Raw genomic sequence first — 15,578 nt, forward strand, 5'->3', positions numbered from 1 at the left:
TCTGTCCTCTAGGGGCGCTGTGAGTCAGAATCTACTCCATGGCAGTGGGTGTGGTTTGGGCTTTGCGTCCATAAAGACTGACAGCCTTGGAACCCTATCTTTGTCTTGTAGGGTCACTAAGAGTAGGATTTGATTCTATAGCAGTGGGTTTGGGTTTTTTTTTGGGGGGGGTGGTTTATACATGTATTTTTAAGAACTTGCTTCCTTTCCCCTTTTCAATGTTATCAGTGCCTTTTTCTAATCTTTTAAATTAATGAATGGCATTCCTGACACTTAGATTGTCTACAGTTTTTTGCTATTACAAACAATGCTGTGCGAGACAACCTGTGTTTAGTCTTTGTGCACACGTGCAAGTATCTTAGTCGGCCAGAGGCCTGGCAGGGGGTCAAAGGTATGCACACTCAATGTTGTGTTAAGCTCCACTTGTAGTCTTTCTTAAGCACACACCATTTAAAAATAATTACCAGATAAACTCCAGGAGACTCCCAGTGGCGTTGGGGTTGGCTGGCAATAAATGGTCAACAAGTATTTGTTGGCTAAGTCAATACCACGCCATGACTACCCTGGCTCATTGCAGACGTGGCTGTCAGGGCCCAAAGGTTAAGGATTTTGGCCCAGGGCACTTTGAAAGAACTTCTGACTCCTGACCTTTGCTTGACATTCCAACTTTTCTGCCTTTTTCTATTTCTCCCTGAAACAGATGGCCAGCCAGATTAAGCAAGAAAGAGGAATGGAAGTGGTGTTTTAGGAATCTGACATAGCGGGTGATTTGGCAAGCTTGCCTTCTATGCTGATGGCTTTAAAAAAAAAAAAAAAGTATGCATTGATAAGGATATTAGGCATATTATCTCCACAAAACATAAAATAGATTATCTGAGCCTTCAGGAAAAAAAATCTCAGTCCCCTCTCAAACTCATCAGTCTTCCCAAAGATTTCTGTTCCTTAAGCATAAAGAAAATCCATGCTCCGGCACTCAGATTGTACCATGAGAGACGGGGCCACATGAGTCATCTGGGGCCCACAGTAGACCCCATGGCCATCAGACTTGCCCCTCCTGGAGACAGGGGGCGTGGCAGTGAGCAGAGAAGCAGCAGTCCCCGAGGAAGCAGAAGGTTCCAGACTGAGTTTTGGATTATCTCTAGGTTGGGTCCTGGATTGCCTCCACAAAGCAGGCCAGGGTCGTCATTAGGACTTTGGAGCAACAAGCTGTGCCCAGCCCCTTCCTTTGTGGCACTGTGATGTCGTGGAAAGAGTGCTGGACTCAAAGCTGGAAGACTTGCCTCAAACCCTTACTCTTGTACTTAGGAGTCGTGTGGCCTTTGCAGCCGCTGTTTAACCTGTCAGGGCCGTGTTTCCTCATCCGCAGACTGGGCATGATCATCTCTCTACCTCACAAAGATGTTGAGAGAAAATAAGCGAAATGGCCTTTTCATGTGGTTCAGTCTGGTGTATTAAAAGCATCCAGCCTGGCACTTCCTCACATGGAAGACATCTTGATGCCTCTTCTCTTCAGAATGTGGTTGGGGGAGGGGAAGGTTCCTTTCAGGGGAGAACCTTCCAGTTCTCTGTGGAGTGTTTTCAGAGCCCTTCTGATCAATACAGCCTTTTGAGGTGGAAAATAGTATCAGGTGAGGTTTGTGAGGTGGGGGCGCCAGTTCCGGAAGGAGATGAAGAGCTTTGACGTCTCCCTCTGGGAACAGTACTTTCTCCTGGAGTCTGTGTGGAGGACCTGCCTAGTGGGACTCAGCTCTCCAGGCCTCAGAATCTCTGGCTGCATCTTGGGGACTCTGAAGAGCTGAAAACTGCCCTTTGGGGTTTCTGTTCTGTTTCCTTTTGGTTTTGGAACCTTCAGACAAGTTGAAGTAATAGGAAAATTCCATCACAGATGAAGAAGTGAAGTATCTTCTACGCTTTCTGGGACATAGGAGTGCCCAGAGTGGTAGCATCTCTCAACACTAGAAAGGGTTTTATAATTTTTAAAGGGGAAATCTTTTATGTTTGGGGCTTGACAATGTATAGCAGTTTAGACTTCCGATCAACGTCATGGGTCTAGCATCACTTCATAGCTAGGTCCAGCCCACACTAAGCCTTTGAGATCTGTCATGTGCTGCTGAGTTTCCGTTACAGCGTCACAGTAGATCATTCCGAAGTTTCAATAGACTTACGTCACTGGTAATGTAGACTTTGAGATGTGAGGGGAGAAGTACCTTTGAGGTGGTAGAGATCACTTCCTCCAGGACAATGCTGGATTGTTCCATTTACAAGGCTTATTCTGAGCCAGGCTGGCCTAAGCTAAACCTCCTGAAGCAAAAGGGTTTCTAGCAGTCGAAGAAAGTTACGTGGCTGGAGCAGAAAATAGCTGGTGTCTGTTCCTGGGCCACAGCCAATTTGCACGAACATTTAGGGAATGCAAAGAGGTGATGGATCAGTTGAAAGTGAACTACGGCAGACATACCTTTCAGCATTTTCACAGCCACCGTCCGGCATGTGGGTGACTTCTTAATGCCAAATGCAGAAGCTTGGACCACTTTTCCAAAAGCCCCTCGTCCCAATGATTTACCTAAAATGAGGAGAAGACAGTGGTTTATATGCCAAGCCGTCAGGATGAGTTTAAGCCTTAAATGTAGTGATACCACCTCGGAAACCCAAGGAGGGGTTGCTATGAGTCAGATCTGACTCGATGGCAGTGAGTATATGAGTATGTGGGGCATACAGTTTGAGTGGAATTTCTAGTGAGCTGACCCCAAAGAGTCAAAGTCAGGGACGTGTTTCTAGGGTCTCTTCCTTCCAACTCTACTGTGTTTATGAGGTCCTCCCATCCTTCACAGGTAGGATAGCTCCCCAAAAGCATTTGATGTAGGTATAGGGCCAGTTTCCTCTTCATAAAGTTTTCTGCCAATTCCTAGGTGGACTCTTCCATCGTTTAATAATATTATTACCAAGGCTGTGTTTAATCTACCCCCCTTTCCTTGCTACTGAAGGTCATTTCTTGTGATCTGTTTCCAGCAAAGAAGGGGAAACCGACAACAGTGGTTAGTACAGTTGGTTACGATAATCCTTCATAGCTGAAAAATCATCACTAAATCATTTCCTTCCTTGCCAGGGAAAATATTCCCAGTCTTTCTAACATCTCTTGACATCACTATTGTGAGACTATGAACTACTGGTAGTGATTCATTTTAGGCCGCAGAGAGGTAGTTGCCAAATGCAACAACCGTGCAAGGTTTCTTTCATGGTCCCTGGAAACCACGGTGCGTTATGTTTTGCATATCTCTTTCCCCAACCTTTTATGAGACAAGTTGACTGAGGGCAAGAACCATGTCTTGTCTCCCTAGTAGCTAGCCCAGTGCCTGGCATACAGAAAGTCCCCCTTACATTAGTGCAGAATGAAGAGCATTTGGGAATTTACGGGATGTCCAAAGACAGCCTCATACAGTTGTGGGTAACTAGAAGGGGGACTGGGGTACTAGGACTTTGAGATTGATGCCCTTTGGGCAGCACATCCCCTGGGATACTTCAGCTACTTTTTCCATCAGGGGACTTCCTTTCGTACCATCAGGAAACAGGAAGCTAAGTAGAACCCAGGGGAACAGTGCACCTTGAGCCTAAAACAAAAGGAAGAGTGAGCCAAGGAAGTCATTCTTTTTGGTTCTTCCGGGGTAGGGGCCGGGATACCAAACCGAATCAAACCAAACACACCACTGATCAAAAGTAAATCTCAGGAGTTAGAGTGCTAATTGAAGGCAACCCCTCCTCTCCTGACCAAATCCTCTTTCTCAAACTGGGCTTTCAGTTAATGAATCTAACTTCCTTCCTTCCTTCCTCATGCTCCAATCTCTCTCCCCAAAGGGCATAGCTGGGTTTTTTTTTTAAGTTTCTTGTAAAGTTGGTAATAAAGCTTTCCGCTTCATCATATGAGAACCTTTATACTCAACTGCTCAGTACAAAGGAGCCTCAATGGCACAGTGGTCAAGCACTTGGCTACTAGCTGAAAGGTGAGCAGTTTGAACACACCAGCCACCCTGCAGGAGAAAGATGAGGCGGTCTGCTTTCGTGAAGATTACGGTCTTGGAAACCCTACGGGGCAGTTCTACTCTGTCCTACAGGCCACTGTAAGTCGGAATTGACTCAACGGCAGTGGGTTTGCAGGACTCAGTAAAGGTACTATCTTCACCCCTGCCTCTGTTTAATACCTTCCACTAACAACCACCCAGACGTGGGGTTAGATCTTGAGGATGGTTAAATGACCAACATACTCATAGGAAGTAGTCTTTCTATTGCTCTGTCTTTGCATTTACAGGTTGTTGTTATGTGCCGTCGAGTCATACCTGACTCATAGCGACCCCTCCTTGGGTTTCTGAGGCAGTATCACTACGGAAGTAGGATTGCCCAACCTTCCTTCCGAGGAGTGGCTGGTGGGTTTGAACCGCCAGCTGTCTGGTTAGCAGGCAAGTGTCTTAGCCACTATGCTACCAGAGCTCCAGTCCCTGGATTATGGATGAGTTCTTTTCCTAGGTCTGTCTGTAAGTGGAATTTGTATGTAAGTCAGAATAGTTAGATATGATTCATATCTAACATCAGTTAGTCCAATGTCTTAGTACACAGTGTATAATGCACCTTTCTGTGCATAAAAAAACATCAAAGAAACACTTCTAGATACACCAAAACTTCTTTACCATAATAATGCTGTAATAATAACAGTGTTTGGACATGTGCTGCAAAGTAGTGCCCGTTTATTATTATGAACAGTTGTAATTTTTAATAGAATAGGCTTTATGGGGGATTGGTTCATAACTATGGGTTGTACGTTAGTCAGTTCGTAACCTGGGGACTGCCTACCGTTCATAGGGACACACTCTGCATTAGGAGGGAAATGCTGGTGAAAGGACACGTTTTCTTCTCTGGGGAAGCATGCACCCATGGTGACTAATAAAGACCACTGCTCCCAGACCATGCAACATGGGAAGGAGTATTGTCTCTGCTTTCTTCTTCAAGTCAAATTGTCCAAGAAATAGACCCGAATTGATGACTCTTAGGTTTAAATAAAGTCTCGGGTGGAAGCCACAAGTGCTGGATGTGGAAATCGGGCCTGGGATACACTGGGAGGGGCTGTCTCCAGATTTGTGAAGATCGGTACATTTTGGTTGGAGGTTTATTCTTTGCATTTGTTTAAGGGTAAAAGAAGAATTTTTTTTTTTTTTTTTTGGCAATGCTTTCTCCCATCTAGCATGGACGTGTCCTGAGCCTGAAAAATAGCAAAATAATCTCTATCTTGAGACCCCTCTCCACACACTCCAAGGACTTCTGCTTGTCCAGAGCAGGCAGAATTCTTTTCCAGTCCACAACTTCAGCCCCCACGCAAGCACTCCCTTCTCAGCCAGCACAACAAACTCTGTTTTAACAAGTGTTTGGAGACTTTGCTTCCGTCGGTGTGAATAAGCCGGTTCCCCCTTGGCTTCCTTCAGTCTTTGCACTCACTCTGTTGGAAGCAGACTGTAGCCTCATGAAACAGCATGCAGCTATTATGGGCTCTTTAATCGCGGGATGCCTTCAGCAGACCCAGGGTTCCAGTTTTAGGGGAGCCCAGTCACACTGGACTTGACCTCACCTGATCCCTTAAAATCCTCTTGGGTGTTGCCTAGAATGCCACTCACTAGCTCAGCCATGGGCCAGGTCGTTGTCATACAATGGAAGGATATTGGAACCGCCTCCAAGAATATCCGTGACTGGCCAGGGTCCCTAGGGCACTCTGGGGAGAGTGTGTGGCTGGTCTTTCAAGAGGTACCACCAGCCCGCACTAACCACTTGCCAATTTGACTCCCTTCTGTTATTCCCCATATTAAGTAATTCTGACTTTAACTCCTTTTTCAGTAGAGTGATGCAATGTGAGACCTTCTCCCATCTTCTAAGATAAATTTATAGGAGCTGAATTCTCTCCTAGGGTGAGTGAAGAATCACTAACAAAACAGGTTTCTTTTGTCCTGGATCTCAGGAATTCCGACGGTAGCAACACCTCTGACCCACACTGCAACCAGAGTCACCTATCAGGCACTATTAAATTCTGACTTCCTCTCTCAGGGCTGCTAACAGCAACCAAGAAAATAGATACAGTTGGAACCAAATGCAGCTTGGTCTGTGTTTCTTTACATTTACAATCTCATTATAATACTGACATCGTTCTCCCCACCGATCCATGCCTAATCTTGGCTACTTTCACTTGGCAGACATTTTAAATTACTTTCTGTCACTTATTTGGTCTAAAAAAACAAAAGCAAACCAACAACACCAGTTCTTAGGCCTCCCTGCTCCCATGTTAGTCAGACGAGCCTGCCTCTGGCCCTTGCATGCACACCCAGCATTGAAAGCCAAAGTTAGCAGACTTGATACACTGTCTCCCACCCATCAAAGACTTCAAGAGGACACGGGTCACATCATAGAATCTGCAACTCCGGGACAGAGAAGAATGATAAGAACGCTTTTCAACAAGGAGAACCTTGTGAGATGAGATTATCTGATCCCATGGGGCCCTGGGCGAGTTCTGGTGTGAGGTTTGTGCTGTGGATCACAGTGACACTAGGCCAAGGACTGAGGGGTAGGATGGAAAGCTCTGGTGTCCTGTACTGGAAGACGCATGTTTGATTGTGACTAATAACTCTGAAAAGCCTGAGAATGGCTTATGGTTGTGGGAAAATGATCCCATGTTCTCTGCCAAGGTCACCGAGGGGCTGGCAGGTCGCCAGACAATTATACTTGCAGAAGGAACTTACTCAGCGTGCCACCTGCCTTCACTACTATACATGTAGTTGATTTCCGCCCTCCCCTGCCCCTGCCAATCAGCAGCCATTGCTGGCTTTCACCTGTCTCCCTGGCTTTATACTGATTTCCAATATTCCTTCACCAGCCAGACAGAACAGACTCTTGGGGCCAGCTCTTTCTCATGTAGTGTCAGTCAGATCACGTCAAGGCCCAAGAGAGAAGCAAACTCATTCCTCCGTCTTTGCCCTCTCCACAGCCTCAACCAGTCTAATGTGTGCATGTGTATTGGGGGGGGGGGCCACAGGGGACAAGGAATGCCACGGAATTTACAATTAGATTATACTTATTTCCCCCCTTTTGATCAAGATTCTTCTATAGAATCTTTCATCGAAGGGCTCGTCACACTGAGAGTGACAAGCTTCAGAAGCATGAGCGTCACAATCTGTTTTCCTGGTTCCAGCTACTAATGACTCTGGCATACACAGTCGGGAGTGGAAAACTTTCAGGAGCCACAATCCAAATATTTTGGGCAGAGGTAATCGGGGCCCCAATTGTTCTCCAGTACCACGGGCTGGAGATGAATTTGTATTGTGACGTCTGAGCTGGAGGAACTGGGGTAACCTGAGGGAAAGCACATTTGCCTGGTGTTTATAACATCTACCTCACCTGGGAAAAAACAACAATCCTTACTTTTCAGAATCAAAATTTAAATGACTCCCCTGGGGTTTTCTTCTTTGTCTGGCCATTCAAACACCCGGGGAAACTCGAGAGTAAGTCATTTGTGTATTTACACAGAGGGAGTGGCTTGGTTTCTAATTTTTTGAAATTTTGGAGATGGTTTACACAGCCCAAAGTACACTATACCAACAATTTCTACTTGTAAACATTTTGCTGACACTGGTTACATTCAAGTGGTGCTACCACCCTCACTACCATTTTCCATATTCTTCCACCACCATTATCTTGAACTCACTGCCCCTAAGCTTCTCATCCAAGTATTTGAGTTGCTGTCATCAATTTGACCTCACATAGCTCATTCTTTAAAAGAGCTCAATGCCCACAGCAGACGTATTTACAGATTCAGACAAGCTGTTTTTTGGTCTAAAGAAGCCTTCAGGGGATAGTTTTGGTTTAAAGTTTTAAAACTATCTCAGGGTAATAGTTTCGGGGACTCATCCAGCCTCAATGGCTCCAGAAAGTGGATTCCATTGAAAATTTGAAATTATATTACTTATTTTCCCCCCTTTTGATCAAGATTCTTCTGTAGAATCTTTGATCGAAATGTTCAGTAATAGCAGCTGAGCACCATCCAGTTCTACTGGTCTCCTGGCAAAGGCGGCAGTTGTTCATGGAGGCATTCAGACTGTCTAGTACATGTTTTGATCCACAGCCTTTTTTTTTCCTTTGCCCATTTTTTTTTTTTAATTTTTATTGTGATTTGAGTAAAAGTTTACAGAGCAAATTCACTTTCCATATAGCAGCTCATATACTTTGTTTCATGACATTGACTGCAATTTCTCACAGTGCAACAGCTCCCCTCCCACTTCCTCCCCATAGTTACCTCTTCCCTGTGTCCTTCCCTCCATACACTCCTGCCCCCCGAGCTGTCTCTCTGTGCATACACAGCCCTTCTATTCTCCCATGATTGTTCTCTCTAAGGAGTGTATCTACCTCAGGTCAATGTTCAGCTCATATGCCTGTCTTTTGTTTGGCTGGAAGCCACAGGTGTGGGTTCAATTCCAGACCTGAAGGGCAGCTAGGGGCCATGGTCTCAGGGATTCCATCAGGCTCCATCAGACCAGCAAAATTGGTCCCTTTTTTTTTTTTTTAAATGATTTTGAGTTTTGTTCCACATTGCTCTGCTACTCTATCCAGGCTGATCCACAGCCTTGATTGACAAGCGCCCACTCTCCCACCACGAGAGATGGTCTACCATTCTGAATCACGTTCTGGGTCACACAGATGTCTAACGCCTCAGAGATTTCATTCTGTAAGAGGACCTAGATCTGTAAGCCTCCTGCCTAGAACTAATCCCTCTCCCCGCCTTTTCCCATATCTACCATCTCTTTCACCAGATGAGACTTTGAGGAAAGGGACCCAAACCCCTTTGGATCCCCAGGGCTTACACGAGTGTCTGCTCAGAGAAGGTGCCCGTAACTGCTGAGTGACAAGCAGGTATTTCCCTGCCTCGTTGTGTCGTGTCTGCAGCCTATCAGAAGCATTTACCCACCTGTCCTTCTCTCTTGCTAGTCTGTGAGCACCTGGGGGATTGAACCCACGGTCTAGTTGACTCAGCATCCCTCAAAGCCCAGTGAATGCACACGGAGTAGGCGCTCAGTATAGGAGCTCTGGTAGCATAGTGCCTAAGGCACTTACTTGACTGCTAACCAGAAGGCTGGCGGTTCAAACCCACCAGCCACTCCTCGAAAGAAAGATGAGGCAATCTACTTCCACAGTGATAGCCTAGCCTCGGAAACCCAAGGAGGGGTCGCTATGAGTTGGGTCCAACTCGATGGCAAATAACAACAACAGGGGCTCAGTGTAGGCTTAATGAACCTGCTCAACAAATACATTACCTAGTTTCAGTCTCTCCCGGGCGAACTCCCACTTGCTGGCATCGTATGGGAGACGCTCGCACTGTTCATCCAGAGGGACTTCATCGGGCTCCATTATAATTGATAAATAGTCAGTCTTTATTTCAGAAGAAGCCTAGGAAAGAAAGAGATCTTGAAGCCACCACCAGGACAAGCTTTGAAACACCGGATATGCAATTTAAAACAATGCTGGCAACATCTGCTTTGTGTCATCGGGTTGACACTGTGTGGTCAGGTACAGAAAGTACCCCTCCACATATAAACACACGTGTCACGCTCGGGCATGCGATTCCCATTAAACTGCTCCGTACTATTCCCACATTTGTGTGGGACTAGCCCCGCCTTCTATTGCAGATAAAATGCACCCCCAACTCTCCAGTGACATCCTTGTTCTTAAACAATGATCCTATGACAGCCTTTCTCTGAAAAAACGCAGAGCATTTTTACAGAATCATTTCAAGCAGTGACTAAAAATAGCTACCCATGACCGTTCTGTACAAGTAGTAATATACATAACAGATGGGCCCCCGCGGCCCGGGGTTGGACCTTTTTTCTCCATTCACAAGAAAGGTCAGACATGACCAAGTCGATGCAGGATTCTGGGCAGAGTGTGAGGCAGAGTTTGTAGGAAGGGTTTAAACTCATTTGAAAGGTCTGACCTCTTGGTTACTGTGGCTACCTGGACAGACAGTAAGGCCCATGGTAAGGTGAGAGTAAGATGTACCTTCAGTAAGAAACTCAAGTTGATTCTTTTCAAAGGCCAAGGAGTAAATATGGTACAAGACTCCCACAACGGCCACATTCGGGGTTTGCTTGGCCATTGATGCCATAGCAAATGAGTGAGGTGGGCACCTGCTTGGAGCTCTTGCTTTATCTTGTAATCCAAACCAAGTGTGGAAAATATCCTTTATTTCAGATCCCATCAAACTGGATATACATTTAGTGTTTCAGATTCTTATCAATGGGCGTCTTGCCTGTTAATTAAACGTTCAGTTGTTGACTGCATTTCGGTGGGCAGAATGTTGGCCTAACACAAAGGACGCACCCTTGCCGGTGTTCGGTGGGTTTGCCCAGCTCTGTGTATGAGTTTTGTTCACTTCATCTCAGGGGCTCTTGGGACTCTGCCCTGTGGTGCCTTCCCCTGAGCAGGTCAGAGTTTGTGTAAAGACAGCCTTTCCAAAGACATCGTCTCACATCCACCCGCATTCCTCGGTCCTTAGCACCCTTTCTGGGCTGTCACAGCTCACCTCATCCATCACTTGCAATCGTTCCCCTTCACACAAAAATTATCACTAAAATGTGTGACAAACAGCTCCAGGCGGAAAGGCTTGCCTGGCCTCCACAGAGGGTGGAAACTGGGAAAAATGTGGGGCACGTTTGTCACGAACCACTTTTGGTATTGGTGTGGGACTGGAAGAGCGTACTCTGTCAGACGCTCATGAGTGTAAGGCTGTCTAGCAAACCCAAGCCAACCCACGGCCACCAAGTCAATTCTGACTCATAGCAACCCTACAGGACAGAGCCAAAGTGCCCTGTAGGGTTTCCAAGGCTGTCGATCTTTATAGAAGCAGACTGCCTCATCTTACTGGTGAGTTTCGAACTGGCAACCTTTTGGTTAGCAGCTGAATCCTTTAAGCACTGTGCTACAAGTTCCTTGTAAGGCTGTATAAAAAAAAAAAAAAAAAAAAAAACCTCACTGCCATTGAGTCGGATCCGACTCCTCCTTGGGTTTCTGAGGCAGTATCATTATGGAAGTAGATTGCCCAACCTTCCTTCCGAGGAGTGGCTGGTGGGTTTGAACGGCCAGGCTTCTGGTTAGCAGACAAGTGCCTTAGGCACTGTGCCACCAGAGCTCCTGTAAGGCTGTGTAGGAGCATGGATTCCTGTAACAAGCTGCTGGACTCGGTTTTATGACTAAACTCTTCAACGTCCAATATAGTCAAGGCCACACAAAACAAACTCCAGTCCTCAAAGGGTCTAGGATAGCTGAAGCCTAGCAAGGGACAGCTTGGTCTTCTGTAGGGTATGTGGGATCTTGGCAGTGCTGTTGATGGGGACACGAGGGGGGCTGCAGTGGAGGACAGTCTCCCCAGGAAGTACCTTTACGGTTTATCTCAAATCAGAGTGGGCACCCCTGAAACGTTAAGTAAGGGCTTTGAGGAGAGGATAGGAGAACCTTAGTTGGCAAATATTTATTCTTGCCACTGACACTAACACTGAGCAGCTACTAGACACCTGGCCTGCAGGCTGCACTGTGAATTGTTGGGAGAGCCCAGGCCAAATGACAGGACTTAAATTATAGCTCAACCTCTGCCAGCCCTGTAACGTTGGGCAAGTGGCTTAACCTCTGTAAGCCTAGTTCCCTTATCTACAAAACAGTGATAACAGTGCCACTTATCTCACAGGGTGGCTGTGCATATCAAGTGAAATGAGACATTCAAAACTATCAGGATAGGGCCTGGTACGCAGTAAACCAAAAACAAACCAAACTCACTCAGATCCACCCACAGAGACCCCTCCTTGGGTTTCCGAGGCTGTATCACTACAGAAGTAGATAGATTGCCCAACCTTCATCACTAAATGTTAGCTGTGGTTGTGAAGTGGGGACAAGAAGAGAAGTTAGTCTTTACCAATGAGGCACTGTCACTGCAATTAGAGATTTCCTGATCTCTGCTTTGCTCCTCTTCCTCCATGATCATTCCCTGGTCATGTTCTACAGGCATTTGAGCCCTGTGTTATCCCACGTGCTCATCCTTTCTCATCTACCTCAACATCTCACAGACTTTCAGAAATGGAAAGGACCCCGTCAGTTTAGTCCCAAACTGCCAATTCTGTTTTATTCCCAAGAGGAGTCCTGGTGGCACAGTGGTTGAGCACTAGGTTGCTAACTGAAAGGTCAGTGGTTTGAACCCAGCAGCCGCTCCACGGGAGAAAGACATGGCAGCCCACTTCCACAAAGATCTTTTGTTGTTGTTAGGTGCCGCCAAATCTGTTCTGACTCATGGTGACCCCGTGAATAGGCATACATCATTTTATTGTGCTCCACTGGACTTCAGTCATTACTATTCAGGGCATCAAAGCTATTCTTGAGATGGTCTCTAAATTCAGGTGGGACATATTCAAGACTGTACTTGGGTTCCCATGGACTTATTTTCATTGTCTTGAGCTTCACTCTGAACTTGCATATGAGCAATGGGTGGTCTATTCCACAGCCGACCCCTGGCCTTGTTCTGACTGATGCTGTTGAGCTTCTCCATCCTCTCTTTCCACAGACGTAACTGATGTGATTGCTGTGTATCCCACCTGGTGGGGACCACCTGTGTAGTTGTCATTGTTGTCGTTCAAAAAAATAAAAAGGGTATTTCTAATGAATAGTTGACCTTGCAGAATTCCATCAGTGATCTCTGGCATCGTTTTTATTGTCAAGACCTTATTTTCCCAGTACCTATGAATGCTTCTTTGTTTCCAACTTTCACATCCTAATTACCAGTAATTATCAATGCATCTTTTTTCTTTTTTTAGAAGTGAAAGCAAAAGGTTTTATTGAAATGTAGAGAGATTCGTGAATTGGGAGACACAGTAACACCAGGCAGGTACTGTAGTGTTCCAAACTACAAGAAGAGAGTGAGGTCTTTATCAGGTGGAATAAACAAAGGATTATGTGATTGCATGTTTGATCCATTTTAGACTGCAGGAGTTGGTAAAAATCTTCAATTCTTCATCTTTGGCATTAACAGTTGGTGCATAAATTTGAGTAATATTCTTATGAACTGCTCTTGTAGGTGTATGGATACTATCCTATCAATGACAGAGCTGTACTTCAAGGTAGATCTTGAAATGTAAACATTTACAGCCTCAGAAACCCTATGGGGCACTTCTACTCTGTCCCATGGGGTCGTTATGAGTTGGAATCACCTTGCCCACAATGGGTTTGTTTTTTGGTTTTGGTATGCTCTTACATGCAAGATAGCCAGAGCAGTTCCTAATCTGGGCAGTGCGAAGTTGGAGGGGGTGTGGAGAGGTTATACTTTTCTTCTTCGTTCTCTCCAGTCACAACCTTCAAAGTTGGTCCCACCTGGTGGAACCCCTGAGACTATGGCCCCTAGATGCCCTTCAGGTCTGGAATTGAACTCACTCTTGTGGTTTCTAGCTAAACAAAAGATAGGCATATGAGCTGAACATTTACATTAGGTAGATACACTCCTTGGAGAGAACAATCATGGGAGAAAGAAGGGCTGTGTATGCACAGGGTGACAGCTCAGGGGGCAGGAGTGCATGGAGAGAAGGACACAGGGAAGAGGTAACTATGGGGAGGAAGTGGGAGGGGAGCTGTTGCATTGTGGGAAATTGCAGTCACTGTCATGAGACAAAATGTATATAAGCTGCTGTATGGAAAGTGAATTTGCTCTGTAAACTTTCACCCAAATCACAATAAAAATTAAAAAAAAAAAAAAAGACAACCCATTTAAAAAAAAAAAGTCGGTCCCAAGCATCCTTTCTCTGAAGATGTCTCTCCCCATCTACTCCTGTGAACTCCTACAGCTTTTGCGGCCCCACAGCCATTCAGAGAGCTTTGTGTTGACTGGATGTAGTTCTCTGTATGACGATCTCGCCATAAACTGCTCGTTTCCTTGGCCTTTGTTTCTTTCTACGGCCATGGCCTTAATTGTCATGTCTCAAAACCGTCCACTCTAGACAGCAAAGGCCTGATGTTCCATTTATGGTAGATGTTGACTGCTAGCCTTGCACCCCTCTCTTTCTCTCTCTCTTTTGTGATTCAGATGAATGTTTACAGAGCAAATGCATTTCCCATAGAGCAGTTCATACACATTTTGTTTCATGACATTGACTGCAGTCCCCACAGTGTAACAGCTCTCTTCCCACTTCCTCTCCATGGTTACCTCTTCCCTGTGTCCTTCTTTCCTCCGCATTCCTGCCCCCTGAGCGGTCTCCCTGTGTAAACCCTGCCCTTCTATTCTCCCATGACTGATCATTCTAAGGAATGTGTCTTCCTGGTGTAAATGTTCACCCCACATGCCTGTCTATTGTTTGGCTGGAAGCCATGGGATAGCCTTGTCTCTTATACCAACACTATAAAGTGCCCCTTACTAGTTTGGAACATCAAGTCTAAGGTCAATCACCATGGGTTCAAAAAACAAAAACAAAACACACTGCTATCAGATAGGATCCGACTCATAGCGACCCCTCCTCGGGTTTCCAAGGCAGTATCACTAGGGAAGTAGAACGCCCAACCTTCCTTCAGAGGAGTGACTGGTGGGTTTGCACTGCCAGGCTTCTGGTTAGCAGTCAAATGCCTTAGGCAGTAGGCCACCAGAGCTCCTAAACTCAGCTCTGTGACTCTGGACAAGTTACTTTGATTTTCTGGGCCTCAATTTCTCTCTACATAAAATGGGAACAAGAAAGTATCTACCCCGAGTCTATAGGTAATGCAAATGGTTAGCACACTCCGCTGCTAACTAATAGGTTGGTGGTTCGAGTTCACCTGGAGGCACCTTTGAAGAAAGGTCTTGTGATCTAGTTCTGGAAAAGTCAGCCACTGAAAACCCTGCAGTTCTCCTTTGCCACACACACGGAAGTCACCATGAGTCACCATGGACTGGCAGCAACTGGTTTTCTACCTCTCTGGGCTTCTGGAAGGATTAGCTGATCGACTATGTAACAAGTTCCCCACGTACTATATTAGCACATTAATATGGGCATATGGGGGCTCTGGTGGCATAGTGCCTTGGAACCCAAGGAGGGGTCACTGTGAGTCGAATCAACTCGATGGCAGTGAGTTTGGTTTTTTGGTACAGGCTCAGAATTCTCTAGAAAGCAAAGAGGCCTCCTTGACATTGCTCAAGTCCTGTTCATGTTACCTCCAAAATATCTGTTGACTGTAGTCATTTAACCCTTAACCATGGTGGTATAGTGGTTAAAGCACTCAGCTGCTACCTAAAAGGTCCTAAGTTCCAATCTACCAGTTGCTCCATGGGAGAAAGGCATGGCAGTCTGCTCCCATAAAGATGACAGCCTTGGAAACCCTGTGGGGCAGTTCCACTCTGTCCTCTAGGGGCGCAGTGCATCAGAGTCAACTCCACAGCAGTGGGTGTGGTTTGGGCTTTGCTTCTGTAAAGATTGACAGCCTTGGAGACCCTGTGGGGCAGTTCCACTCTGTCCTCTAGGGGCGCTGTGAGTCAGAATCGACTCCACGGCAGTGGGTATGGT

At 45.9% G+C, this 15,578-nt stretch overlaps 1 protein-coding gene across 1 annotated transcript in view; it reads right to left on the bottom strand.

The window, feature by feature from the left end:
* Window positions 1-15,578, bottom strand: part of FLT1 (fms related receptor tyrosine kinase 1) — a 201,508-nt gene that overhangs the window by 35,361 nt on the left and 150,569 nt on the right. The window contains exons 16-17 of the mRNA XM_007955784.1: window positions 9,333-9,465; window positions 2,456-2,560 (exon numbers count right to left, since the gene is read on the bottom strand). Coding sequence (XP_007953975.1) covers window positions 2,456-2,560; window positions 9,333-9,465 — 238 coding nt within the window. The remainder of the gene's footprint in view (window positions 1-2,455; window positions 2,561-9,332; window positions 9,466-15,578) is intronic.

The sequence above is a fragment of the Orycteropus afer genome, unplaced genomic scaffold, assembly GCF_000298275.1.
Source record: "Orycteropus afer afer isolate SDZICR_OR568_19922 unplaced genomic scaffold, OryAfe1.0 scaffold00540, whole genome shotgun sequence".
Classification (NCBI taxonomy): domain Eukaryota; kingdom Metazoa; phylum Chordata; class Mammalia; order Tubulidentata; family Orycteropodidae; genus Orycteropus; species Orycteropus afer.